This window comes from Bombina bombina, chromosome 1 (assembly GCF_027579735.1).
Source record: "Bombina bombina isolate aBomBom1 chromosome 1, aBomBom1.pri, whole genome shotgun sequence".
Classification (NCBI taxonomy): Eukaryota; Metazoa; Chordata; class Amphibia; order Anura; family Bombinatoridae; genus Bombina; species Bombina bombina.
The window spans coordinates 635713627-635727539 of record NC_069499.1 but is presented as its reverse complement, the minus strand read 5'-3'; the positions used below and the strand labels follow the sequence as shown (position 1 = coordinate 635727539).

The following is a 13913-nucleotide window of genomic DNA, read 5'->3' as shown; positions in this document are numbered from 1 at the left end:
AGTTTGAAAGGAAACGCAAAATATTTGGAAAGCGCGATGAGATTGCCACAGGGATAACCGTACAGACATGCATCCCATAAATATTCCCCTTAATAAAGGAAACTAATATCGCTTGCAGGACCCTATTCTTATACACTAAGCAGCGCAAGAAAAACCTCCTCCTTCCTCTGATATTCTTTTATCCTATGGGGGGGGAAAAAAAAAAAAAAAAAAAAAAAAAAAAAGGGACTTACCCTCCAGGGTCTTCTGCTGTGGAGCAGTCACAGCAGCTCCAGAGCCGTTAGCCTCATCTGACCGCTGACAGGGACATAAAGATACAAGAAAACCAGAGTAACCAACCCTGGTTTTCAATTTAGGGGTTAGCATACAGGGTTGGAGGTAAAGTAAGGACTACCTCACCGACCTCCAACAGCTAAAAGCCACCATTACTCATACAAAAGAGGATTACATGGACACAGCATTGCCCGAGCCTTTGCTTGCAGGGAAAAGTACCCATTAAAGGATTAAAAACTATTTCTTTATAATGACATACTGAGCCCACGGATCATCATCAATTACTGTTGGGAATATCACTCCTGGCCAAAAGGACGAGGCAAAGAGCACCTCAGCAGAGCTGTTAAGTATCACTTCCCTTCTCACAAACCCCAGTCATTCTCTTTGCCTCTAGTACAAGGATGAGGTGAAGTAATGAGGTGTCCTGATTAAGATTCTTCTATCAAGATTTTTTTTTATTTTTAAGTCTGGGCAAGATTGCTCTGGCCTTCCATCACGATTTGGGTCTAGCTGTACTCCACGTTACGAGGCAAATATTGATCCAACCGAGGATCCGTAGAAGCATCTCGCTTCCCTTATTCCAGCACGGCTATTGAAATTCACGCTGCAAGCCTAAGGTATACGCGGGACGTGACGATACACGCTGTAGGCATTAAGTATCGAGATTGGCTGGAGGATTACATTGAAGGAACGACGGACCCACAGGGCACTTTGTTTGGTTATTCCTTTCATCTTGTTTGAAGAACTTTTGGGATGTGTTGTTGATGTGCAATAAAAAAAATTTAGCATTGTAAGTGCAATATAGTAGTGTGGCATGCTCTAGTTTTATCATCCACACTTGAATCCGGTTGCGCTTTGTTTTTCACAGATTTTTTGGATTCTACCCTGCTCCGGCCAGTTCGAAGGACACCTCTGGTAAACAGCTGCATCTGGTTTCCCGGTTATTTTGATACATTTAGACCTCTTTGCTCTAGGGTGAGAATTTGTAATCATCTAGTCACAGATCCATATTAATTTTTAACTTCACAAGTGTATGATTTTATTTTTTCAATTTAATTTTTATTAATTTTTTTCATCGTTTTTATTATATTTGTGCGTTTGGTTATTTAGACTTTGTTCTATATCATATTTTGCATTTTGATTTGTATTAAGAACACATATAATACTAGCCATTTGTTAGCAGTATAGCAAGCACTGTTTTAATCTCTCTTTTTTGCTATAAATACTCCACGTTGGGCTCTTCAGCAGGGCTGTGGTGGCTTTAAAGCAGTTAGGAACTTGTAAAGTGGGCTTTGCTGCGTTTTCCTAACATGTTGCTGCCATGGTATAGAAAGCCTGAGTAAGCTTACTCGGTCTTTCTTTATACACAGGTCTCTGTGAGGAGCGGCATCCTCATACTTTGTGAGTCGTCTGACTGCTAGAATGCAGGTAAGTGCCTTTTGTTCTTCTGGAACTAGAAGGCTGGCACTGAAGGGGTTAAGACCCTCTGCTTTTATATGGGGTATATCCTTTTGGATGCTACGGCAGTGGCAGGCACAATGCATGTGACATGGAGACTTAATTTTCTTCACAGTAGGAAGGAGTTAACTACCAGTTGGGCTAATATTGTATTGCTGTATAAATTTCACATTTTATGTAAGGCTCCTTAACCTTTTAAAGCCGTTATGCCGTTCCATTCCGTCATAATTAGACTGGGCTTTAAAGCCGTAATGACGGAATGGAACGTCATAACTAACGGCTGTCCTGAAGCCTTCTGTGCTTCAGGGATTTAATCGCGGTCTGGAGGGCGTTCCTAGGATTGTAGGGACGCCCCCCAGATGCGATCCAATAATTGAAATCTCGCGATCGTATGCATGATCGCGTAGTTTCAATTTGTCTACATCGGAACAGTTGTTCCGATGTAGGCACTTTAACCCTGTCACGAAAGGGTTAATCATCGGGAGAATGATATAGGGACTGTTAAGAACTAGGCTCCTGCTTTCCTTTTTAAGCGCAATTGGCAAAATTTTTATGGGTATGCATAATGCTATATACTCTGCATTATATGCAGTGAGTTTTCCTGATGGTTCCCCAGCTCCGTGATTAGTATACATTAGAGGAGCTGGACAAGGGTGCCTATGTTTAGTTCTAGCAGTTTAGCTCTACTTATTTCCTCATATAGAGGGATTTAGTCAACAGAATAAAGCTTTTCTGTGCCAACTTTTGGCCACGCCTATTTTTCTTCATGTCGCAGCGGCACCATTTTAGAAGTTTTGAGCGCTGTATTCTCTCCGTTCTGTCTTCCGACCTGAGAATGGAACAGAGCTGACGTATGCCTACTTAAGAGTTTGTTTCTATACAGGGGGAAATAATATTGCTGAGAAATATCGGTGCGTGTGTGGGATAGCCATTACGATCATCCCTTTTTTTAAACAGCCTCTACTAGATGATGTTGCATAGTTTTTGTAATAAATAGTGAAAGGGAATGGATCAGAAGAAAATTAGGAAATAGCAAGACAAAGTTTAACAAATCAGATAGTAAGGTTTCTGCTCCACTTGCTGCTACACATATTGCCCCTCTTATAGTCCGATAAGGAGGATAGTCGGTAGCATCTGAGGATTAAAACTGCAAATTGGACAGTATAATTCCTTCATCTGGTGCTGAAGTAGTTCTCTTCAGAATCAAGCCTGAACTCTTGTGTATTATTTAAGAAGGGTGGGCAACTGGATAGACCTCGGCTCCCCTGTCGTTGTCAATCCTCAGAATCTAGGAAATTTAATAAAGACTAAGATTCATTGTGAAAAAACCAATTATGCTTGCCTGATAATTTTATTTCCATCGAGGGGAGGAGAGTCCACGGCTTAATTCATTACTGTTGGGAACATATACCCAAGCTCTAGGACACTGAATGAAACCGGAAGGGTAAACGGCGGACCCTAATCTGAGGACACCACAGCCTGCAAAACCTCTCTCCCAAAAACAGTTTCCGCAGAAGCAAAAACCTCAAATTTGTAAAACCTTTTTAAAAAAAGTGTGTAAGGAGGACCAGGTAGCCGCCTTACAAATTTGCTCCATAGGCGCCTCCTTTTTAAAGGCCCAAGAAGAAGTCACAGCTCTAGATGAATGAGCTGTGATCCTCTGAGGAGGCTTATGTCCCGCAATCTCATAGGCCAAGCGAATCAAGCTCCTCAACCAAAAGGACAAAGTAGAAGAAGCTTTCTGCCACTTGCGCTTCCCTGGATACACCACAAAAAGAGATGTAGACTGTCTGAAATCCATCGTAGCCTGAAGATAGAAATTCAGGGCACAAACCACATCCAGATTATGAAGTAACCTCTACTTAGAAGAAGGGATAGGACACAAAGAAGGAACCACTATTTCCTGATTAATGTTACGATTAGACACCACCTTCGGAAAAAGCCTCAAACCAGTGCAAAGCACAGACTTATCCGCATGGAAAACCAGATAAGGCGGCTCACATTGCAAGGCAGCCAGTTCAGATACTCTGCCAATGCAATGGCCAACAGGATGAGAACCTTCCAGGAAAGAATCTTAATATCACTGGAATGCATAGGCTCAAACGGAACCCTCTGTCACTTTAAGGAACTGGCGGCAAGAGAACTGGAGAAAAGACAGAATCCTGGATACCTTCACCTTATACCAAGGATATTCATGCTTCTCACACCAGGACAAGTAAGTCCGCAACACCTTATGGTAGATGCGACAAGTGACTGGCTTCCTTGCCTGAATAAGAGTATCGATAACACTTTTAGAAAAGGCTCTCTTGGCCAAGACTAAGCGTTCAATTTCCATGCAGTCAGCCTCAGAGAATCGAGATTTTGATGTTGAAAGGGGCCATGTTCCAGCAGATCCCTGCGACAAGGTAACCTCCACGGCAGAGAGGATGACATCCCCACCAGATCCGCAAACCACGTCCTCTGTAGCCACGATGGAGCAATCAGAATGGCCGAAGCTCGCTCCTGTTTGATGTGTGCCACTACACAAGGTAAAAGTGGTAACGGTGGAAAAATGTAAACTAGGCTGAACCCCCAAGGCACCTATTAGATCTGCCTGGGGATCCCTGGACCTCGACCCGTATCGGGGTGGCTTGCAATTGAGTCTGGACGCCATGAGGTCTATCTGTGGCGTTCCCGACCTGAGACAAATCTCTGCAAACATTTCGGGGTGAAGAGACCATTCCCCCGGATGGAAGGATTGCCTGCTGAGAAAGTCTGCTTCCCAGTTGTCCCCACCTGGAATGTGAATCGCTGAGAGTGAGCAGCTGTGGGACTCAGCCCACTCCAAGATCCGAGACAACTCTCTCATAGCTAGGGAGCTTCTTGTACCCCCCTGGTGGTTGATATAAGCCACCAAGGTAATGTCAGTCTGGAATCTGATGAAGCTGAACGACAACAGAAAAGGCCATGCCTTCAGAGCATTGTAAATTGCTTCAAGAATATTTATCTGAAGGAGAGACTCTGTCTTTGCCTACTCCTGGTGGCAAGGTTCTTAATTCCCAACAGTAATGAATGAAGCCGTGGACTCTCCTCCCCTTTAGATGGAAAGTTTCCTGTTCCCGTGCTAGGAGAATTTTCTCAGGTATGGGAGAGGTCAAGGATTCCTTTCATCCCCCATGTACTGTCAGTAATAAGCTGTCTCCTTTAAAATGTCATGGAACAGGGTGCTTGAAGCAGTAGGGGCCATTGATATTCTAGTTAAGAGATTGTTAATCCATAGAGAGGATAGATCTTTTTAAGGATGGAAGTCTTCATGGACAAGTGTGGCATCCTTTTGGTGCAATGCCTGGTCTGCTTCCATTTGGAGTACTCCATGAGAAGATCCAGGATAGAAGGGCTGGTTTGTCAATCTTTTATCTATGTTGCTTCCTTGGTAAAATCAGGAAGTCTACTCCTTTGTCTTCCAAGCAGGGGCAGTTCAAGTCCTCTAGGATACACATCAGTCTGGGAATTAAGGAAACCTGCAGCTATCTTTCATTCAGCATGTAGAGTTTGCCCCAAGCCAGGATTGGGTGCTGTAGGGGGCAGTCTCAGTTTTTTCTCATGCCTGGATACGAGATGCCCTAAATCTCTAAAGGATTGTAGATTTAGTATTACTGGGTAATGAATTGGAATTCAACTCTTTCCTCCCAGGAGCAGTTTCCACCTCTCAGATTTATCTGTAGACCAGATAAGAAAAAGAGGCGTTTTTGAAATGTGTTCAGGATCTAGCTTCCTGGGAGTAATTGTTCCAGTTACATTTTTGGAACAGAGTTAGTTTCTTTTTCATTCTATGGGGGGAAAAAAAAGAGGGAACTTTTAGTCTTAATGTAGACAGTAAATGTCTAACCAAGGTTCTCAGAGTACCGTTTTCTTCAAGATGGAGACTATTCGTTCCATTCTTCCTTGGTGCAAGAGGGTCAGTTTATAACAACCTTAGACTTAGGATACGTTCCCTTGGGTTCCCATTAAATTATCTCAAATATTCTGAGTTTTGTTCATTCACCTAAACTCTTTCAGTTTGTGGTTCAACAATAACAAGAGAGAGAGCAAGAGAGCGAGAGCACGCAAGCGAGACACACACAGGTAGAGAGACAGGTAGAGATGCCATCTCAATTTCCATGAAAGCTTCTGATGAGGAAGGATCCTCTGCTTCAGGGGTCCTTCCTTCATCCAACTGTCGTTTCACTGAGGCCGATTTCTATAAGATATGGCAGGATCCCAAGATGGGCTTATCTGTTAGTACCCGTAAGAGTCGGATTTTCGGCTCTCTTTTCTGCTGCTCAAGCATCTGGCGGACATGCTGGAGGTACAAACCTTTTATCAAGTCCTGGTCTGAATCAGGACTGTTTGAGGCGGTTGCTTCCTTGGAGTTTTAACCTTATTTTAAAGTTTGTAATCAGGCTCCGTTTGAGCCTAGGCTTTCAAAGATATTAAGCTGTTAATCTTGTAAAGTTTTACGTCTTCTGTTATTTCTTCTGCTCGGAGGGTTTCTGAACTCTCAGCTTGAAGTGTGGTTTTCCTTATCTCGAAATAAGGCAGTTCTTCGTACCAAGTTTGGTTTTATTCCTAAGGTTATGTCGGACAGAGATTTTAGTCAGGAACTAGTTCTTTGTTTTAATCTTTCTTTTCATAAAAGATCATCTGTTGTACATCTTAGAAGTTAAGCGGGCCCTTAGATTGTATCTACAGGCTACTAGGGACTTAGTCAGTCCTCTGTATTGTTTGTGCGTTTCTGGATAGGCATGAAGTAAAGAAAGCTCCCTCCACTTTTCTTTCCCTCTAGTTGAGAAGTGTTATCATTGGGTTCATGAGCCTGCTGGACAGCAGCCAATTAAGAGAATTAAAGCTCACTCCACTAGGGCGGTGTTTTTTTCTTTTTTGGGGTTTTCAAGAAATAGGCCTCTGTAGTACAGATATGTAGGGCGGCGACTTGGCCTTCTTTGCTCACTTTTGCTAAAGTCTATGAGTTTGGCCTTCAAGCAGCAGTGCCTTATCCCTCCTGAATCATCTGTGTCCTCTAGCTTTGGGTATTGATTCCCAACAGAACTTGATGATGATGATCTGTGGACTCACCGTGTCATTAGAAAAAAAAATGTATGCTTACCTGATAAATGTATTTCTTGACACAGTCCTCCCTGTTTTCCAGGCAGGTTTTTTTTATATAAACCTCAGGCAACTTGTGTTATTTCCTTTGGTCGAATGACTGGGGTTTGTGGGAAGGTAAGTGATACTTAACAGCTCTTAAGTAATTGATGATGATCCGTGGAATCACTGTGTCAGGAAAGAAAGAAATTTATCAGGTAAGCATAAATTTTGTTTTTCTTCAGACACCATCTTCACACATCCATTCTGATGTACAAGGCAAAGAATGACTGGGGATTGTGGGAAGGATACTTACAGCTTTGCTGGGGTGTTTTTTGCCTCCTCCTGGTGGCCAGGAGTTGAATTCCCACTAGTAATTGAATGGATTTGTGTACTCTCCATGCCATTGGAAAGAAAAATCTATATTTTTTTCCTATCATAATTAGCTATAGCTAATTAACACATCACTAGAACATTAGAAAGCAGCAATTAAAGGGTATATACATTCTTGGGAACAGGGGGTGCAAACTCTTTGTGTAGCAAAAAATCCTAGCACCTGCCCTGTATATTTAACCCAGAAAATGGGGGTGGAATTTAAATGCAAACATTTTATTCCTTTTTATCATTACACAATGTTTATGGAAGAAATAGAAACCATTATGAGCGCAAAATGTCAGGCACCCAGTCTTACATAAATACTCTGATTAATAGAGAATGTAAAAAGCTTAAATTCATGTATGGGTAGTGTAACCTCATTATAGCTATATGGCTCAAGTTCATCCTGTTCTTGCATTGCAGTAAAAACAGAATGTTACCTGAGTTCCATCTCTGTCTCTAGACTCTCAATCTGCTTGGTAACTGAAGCATCAGTGTCTTCTAAGTTTTCAAGCTCAGCCACAGTGTATGTTCGCCTCTGAAAGTATTAACACATGGTCAAGTAAATTATTAGTCACCAATAAAAGCTGTTCAAAGACTGTATATGCTCCACTCACCCGAATTTTGGCAGGGATACGCTCTCCTGCATCTTTTTTCTGTTTCAGCTCTGCAATATCTTGGGCAAGGATTTTCCGGTCTTCCAAAAGATCATTCAGGTGCCTCTGAGCCTCCTCTGTGCTGACAAGAACTTCCACCTCATTAGCCAGCCAGCTCTATGGATTGAAACAATAAATTTATTAAAAAATATTGCACTGTGTTTTAACCCAGTAGCAAAATACCTAATCAGAATATGTGCCTCCACTTCCAGACAAAAGAATAACCTCTAATTAGCTTAAAGGAACATAAAGACACAAAATTAAAAAAAAAAAAAACTCCCCACAACATAGCACACACTGCTGCAACACAAGAGACCCTGCGGTCACGATCAAGCAGCTGTCAGACTTGCTGATATCCTACCCTCTTCTCCACCTCTAAAGTGGAGAATTTCAATCTCCCTGGTCTCGTCCGACGGATTGCAGGCAAGCACAAAATAGTGGTCATGTGCAATGTTAAATTCCAGCAGCGATAGCTGCCCGCCAGAAGAGAGCTGGGGCGGACAGAGGCGAATATGTCTGCCCTTGCTTGATAAATCAAGCCCCAAGGGTAAAATTATCAGTAAACACTCCCTTTATTAATGCAGCATAATATTTTTATATTTTTAATGCACTACTTAGAAAGCAATACCAAAAGTAAAAACAATTTCTTAGTACCTAGTCAAGTGTTCGTTATATGTACTGCAACAGTACCTATAGAGACATAGAATTCTGTACTGACTAATTCTTTTTGTGCTCCTGTATAGGACTTGGCATTACATACCTTAACTCTGGCTGCCGACCCCTCCATTCCTCTATTCTGAGAATCTTTCCGCCTATCCATTGCCTCCTTCTGTCTATGCAAAGCTTCTTTCAGACGCTTGTTTGCAGTTGCTGCCTGAATTAAGAGTGCAGTCAGTTAAAAGCACATATGTGGGGAATCTGATCTATGAGAAGTATCTAAACTCAACCATTTTACCTCTTCAGTTTTCCGCCTGAGCACACTGGCTTGTTTCTGAAAGTCTCTTTCCAGCTTCAGCAGCTCATATTGCCGCTTACGATCCTAAAAAAAAAAAAAGACAAAGAAAAAAAAAAAAAAAGACAATTTATGCTTACCTGATAAATGTTAATAAAAAATGTACACACCAAAGAACTGCAGCCAAAATATGATAAAATGTTCAATGCAATTAAAAGGGATACTAAAATCCATATTTTTTTCTTTTGTGATTTATTTAGAGCATGTAATTTTAAGCAACTTTTCTACGTTCTCTTGGTAATTAAACCTTAGAAGCCAGTCCATTTTAGGTTTAGCACCCTGGATAGTGCTTGCTTAACCCCTTAATGACAGAGGACGTACCAAGTACGTCATAGGAAAAAAAACCCTTAATGACAATTGACGTACCTGGTACGTCCTCTGTTGTCTGAAGTGCTGGAAGCGATCACGATTGCTTCCAGCTGCTTCCAAGGGATGGTAGTGATGCCTCAATATTGCGGCATCACTGCAATCCCCTATTTTACATACCCTCTCTGCATCGGCCACTGATACTAACAATTTCGTTGGTTGGTGGGAGCAGCTTTTATCTCTATGATCCTCAATTTTTTTCCAAAGCGATCTGACTTTGTTGGTGGTTATGACCGGAGATGCGTTTGCGGCCGGGGGGGGCATTGCGGGTGCGCGTGCGTGCATGCAAATTATGCCCGAAAATGAAAGTAAAAAAAAAAAGACCGATGTGGAAGCAGGGGGATCTTAGTTCTTTAGTAAGGGATCTGGGAGGGGGAGGGATGTAGATCATTTAGGGGGGCCAGCTACACTACAGAAAACAAGTATTTCATATAAAAAAGTAAAAAAAAAGTAAAAAAAATAAATAAAAAAAACTATTTTGGGGGGCAAATTGGGTACTGGCAGACAGCTGCCAGTACCCAAGATAGCGGCAAATAGGTAGAGGGGGAGGTTTAGAAAGATTTATTGGGGGGGGATCAGGGAGGTTGTGGGGTAAGGGGGGATCCATCACTGCAGACTGTATGAAAAAATTAAAAAAATAATAATAAATTATTTTTATTTCAGTACTGGCAGACTTTCTGCCAGTACTTAAGATGGCGGTGACAATTGTGAGGTGGGGGAGGGAAGAGAGCTGTTTGAGGGGGGTCAGGGGGGGGGGGGAGATCAGGGGGTGGGAGGCTGATCTCTACGCTAAAGCTAAAAATTAACCCTATAAGCTACCTAATTAACCCCTTAACTACTGGGCATATTACAAGTGTGGTGCGCAGCAGTATTTAACGGCCTTATTATTACCAAAAAGCAACGCCAAAGCCATATATGTCTGCTATTTCTGAACAAAGGGGATCCCAGAGAAGCATTTACAACCATTTGTGCCATAATTGCACAAGCTGTTTGTAAATAATTTCAGTGAGAAACCTAAAATTGTGAAAAATTTAAGTTTTTTTTTTTATTTGATCGTATTTGGCGGTGAAATGGTGGCATGAAATATACCAAAATGGGCCTAGATCAATACTTTGGGATGTCTTCTAAATATAAATATATACATGTCAAGGGATATTCAGGGATTCCTGAAAGATATCAGTGTTCCAATGTAACTAGCGCTAATTTTGAAAAAAAAGTGGTTTGGAAATAGCAAAGTGCTACTTGTATTTATTTCCCTATAACTTGCAAAAAAAGCAAAGAACATGTAAACATTAGGTATTTCTAAACTCAGGACAAAATTTAGAAACTATTTAGCATGGGTGTTTTTTGGTGGTTGTAGATGTGTAACAGATTTTGGGGGTCAAAGTTAGAAAAAGTGTGTTTTTTTTCAATTTTTTCCTCATATTTTACATTTTTTTATAGTAAATTATAAGATATGATGAAAATAATGGTATCTTTAGAAAGTCCATTTAATGGCGAGAAAAACGGTATATAATATGTGTGGGTAAAGTAAATGAGTAAGAGGAAACTTACAGCTAAACACAAACACTGCAGAAATGTAAAAAACATAATTTATGCTTACCTGATAAATTCCTTTCTTCTGTTGTGTGATCAGTCCACGGGTCATCATTACTTCTGGGATATTATCTGCTCCCCTACAGGAAGTGCAAGAGGATTCACCCAGCAGAGTTGCTATATAGCTCCTCCCCTCTACGTCACCTCCAGTCATTCGACCAAAGACCAACGAGAAAGGAGAAGCCAAGGGTGTAGTGGTGACTGAATTATAATTTAAAAAATATGTACCTGCCTTAAAAAACAGGGCGGGCCGTGGACTGATCACACAACAGAAGAAAGGAATTTATCAGGTAAGCATAAATTATGTTTTCTTCTGTTATGTGTGATCAGTCCACGGGTCATCATTACTTCTGGGATACCAATACCAAAGCAAAAGTACACGGATGACGGGAGGGATAGGCAGGCTCATTATACAGAAGGAACCACTGCCTGAAGAACCTTTCTCCCAAAAATAGCCTCCGAAGAAGCAAAAGTGTCAAATTTGTAAAATTTGGAAAAAGTATGAAGCGAAGACCAAGTTGCAGCCTTGCAAATCTGTTCAACAGAGGCCTCATTCTTAAAGGCCCAAGTGGAAGCCACAGCTCTAGTGGAATGAGCTGTAATTCTTTCAGGAGGCTGCTGTCCAGCAGTCTCATAGGCTAAACGTATTATGCTACGAAGCCAAAAAGAGAGAGAGGTAGCAGAAGCTTTTTGACCTCTCCTCTGTCCAGAATAAACGACAAACAGGGAAGAAGTTTGGCGAAAATCTTTAGTTGCCTGCAAGTAGAACTTGAGGGCACGAACTACATCCAGATTGTGTAGAAGACGTTCCTTCTTTGAAGAAGGATTTGGACACAAGGATGGAACAACAATCTCTTGATTGATATTCCTGTTAGAGACAACCTTAGGTAAGAACCCAGGTTTAGTACGCAGAACTACCTTGTCTGAGTGAAAGATCAGATAAGGAGAATCACAATGTAGGGCTGATAACTCAGAGACTCTTCGAGCCGAGGAAATAGCCATTAAAAATAGAACTTTCCAAGATAACAATTTTATATCAATGGAATGAAGGGGTTCAAACGGAACACCCTGTAAAACGTTAAAAACTAAGTTTAAACTCCATGGCGGAGCAACAGTTTTAAACACAGGCTTGATCCTAGCTAAAGCCTGACAAAAGGCCTGGATGTCTGAATTTTCTGACAGACGCCTGTGTAACAAGATGGACAGAGCTGAGATCTGTCCCTTTAATGAGCTAGCCGATAAACCCTTTTCTAAACCTTCTTGTAGAAAAGACAATATCCTAGGAATCCTAACCTTACTCCAGGAGTAATCTTTGGATTCACACCAGTATAGGTATTTACGCCATATTTTATGGTAAATCTTTCTGGTAACAGGCTTCCTAGCCTGTATCAGGGTATCAATAACCGACTCAGAAAAACCACGTTTTGATAAAATCAAGCGTTCAATTTCCAAGCAGTCAGCTTCAGAGAAGTTAGACTTTGATGTTTGAATGGACCCTGAATCAGAAGGTCCTGTCTTAGAGGTAGAGACCAAGGCGGACAGGATGACATGTCCACTAGATCTGCATACCAAGTCCTGCGCGGCCATGCAGGCGCTATTAGAATCACTGATGCTCTCTCCTGTTTGATTTTGGCAATCAATCGAGGAAGCAGCGGGAAGGGTGGAAACACATAAGCCATCCTGAAGTTCCAAGGTGCTGTCAAAGCATCTATCAAAACCGCTCCCGGATCCCTGGATCTGGATCCGTAGCGAGGAAGTTTGGCGTTCTGGCGAGACGCCATGAGATCTATCTCTGGTTTGCCCCAACGTCGAAGTATTTGGGCAAAGACCTCCGGATGAAGTTCCCACTCCCCCGGATGAAGAGTCTGGCGACTCAAGAAATCCGCCTCCCAGTTCTCCACTCCCGGGATGTGGATTGCTGACAGGTGGCAAGAGTGAGACTCTGCCCAGCGAATTATCTTTGATACTTCTATCATTGCTAGGGAGCTTCTTGTCCCTCCCTGATGGTTGATGTAAGCTACAGTCGTGATGTTGTCCGACTGAAACCTGATGAACCCCCGAGTCTTTAACTGGGGCCAAGCTAGAAGGGCATTGAGAACTGCTCTCAATTCCAGAATGTTTATTGGCAGGAGACTTTCCTCCTGACTCCATTGTCCCTGAGCCTTCAGAGAATTCCAGACAGCGCCCCAACCTAGAAGGCTGGCGTCTGTTGTTACAATTGTCCAGTCCGGCCTGCTGAACGGCATCCCCCTGGACAGATGTGGCCGAAAAAGCCACCATAGAAGAGAGTTTCTGGTCTCTTGATCCAGATTCAGAGTGGGGGACAAATCTGAGTAATCCCCATTCCACTGACTCAGCATGCACAATTGCAGCGGTCTGAGATGTAGGCGTGCAAAGGGTACTATGTCCATTGCTGCTACCATTAAGCCGATCACCTCCATGCATTGAGCTACTGACGGGAGTTGAATGGAATGAAGGACACGGCATGTATTTAGAAGCTTTGTTAATCTGTCTTCTGTCAGATAAATCTTCATTTCTACAGAATCTATAAGAGTCCCCAAGAATGGAACTCTTGTGAGAGGCAAGAGAGAACTCTTCTTTTCGTTCACTTTCCATCCATTCGACCTTAGAAATGCCAGAACTAACTCTGTATGAGACTTGGCAGTTTGAAAGCTTGAAGCTTGTATCAGAATGTCGTCTAGGTACGGAGCTACCGAAATTCCTCGCGGTCTCAGAACCGCTAGAAGGGCACCCAGAACCTTTGTGAAGATTCTTGGAGCCGTAGCCAATCCGAATGGAAGGGCTACAAACTGGTAATGCCTGTCTAAGAAGGCAAACCTTAGATACCGGTAATGATCTTTGTGAATCGGTATGTGAAGGTAAGCATCCTTTAAATCCACTGTGGTCATGTACTGACCCTTTTGGATCATGGGTAAGATTGTCCGAATAGTTTCCATTTTGAACGATGGAACTCTTAGGAATTTGTTTAGGATCTTTAAATCCAAGATTGGCCTGAAAGTTCCCTCTTTTTTGGGAACCACAAACAGGTTTGAGTAAAACCCTTGTCCTTGTTC

At 42.2% G+C, this 13913-nt stretch overlaps 1 protein-coding gene across 2 annotated transcripts in view; it reads right to left on the bottom strand.

Annotated features, from left to right (window-relative positions):
- KIF4A (kinesin family member 4A) overlaps positions 1-13913 on the bottom strand; it is a 351035-nt gene that overhangs the window by 192391 nt on the left and 144731 nt on the right. For both annotated transcript variants that reach the window (XM_053699056.1, XM_053699057.1), the window contains exons 19-22: positions 8821-8904; positions 8626-8739; positions 7827-7982; positions 7650-7747 (exon numbers count right to left, since the gene is read on the bottom strand). In XM_053699056.1, coding sequence (XP_053555031.1) covers positions 7650-7747; positions 7827-7982; positions 8626-8739; positions 8821-8904 — 452 coding nt within the window. The remainder of the gene's footprint in view (positions 1-7649; positions 7748-7826; positions 7983-8625; positions 8740-8820; positions 8905-13913) is intronic.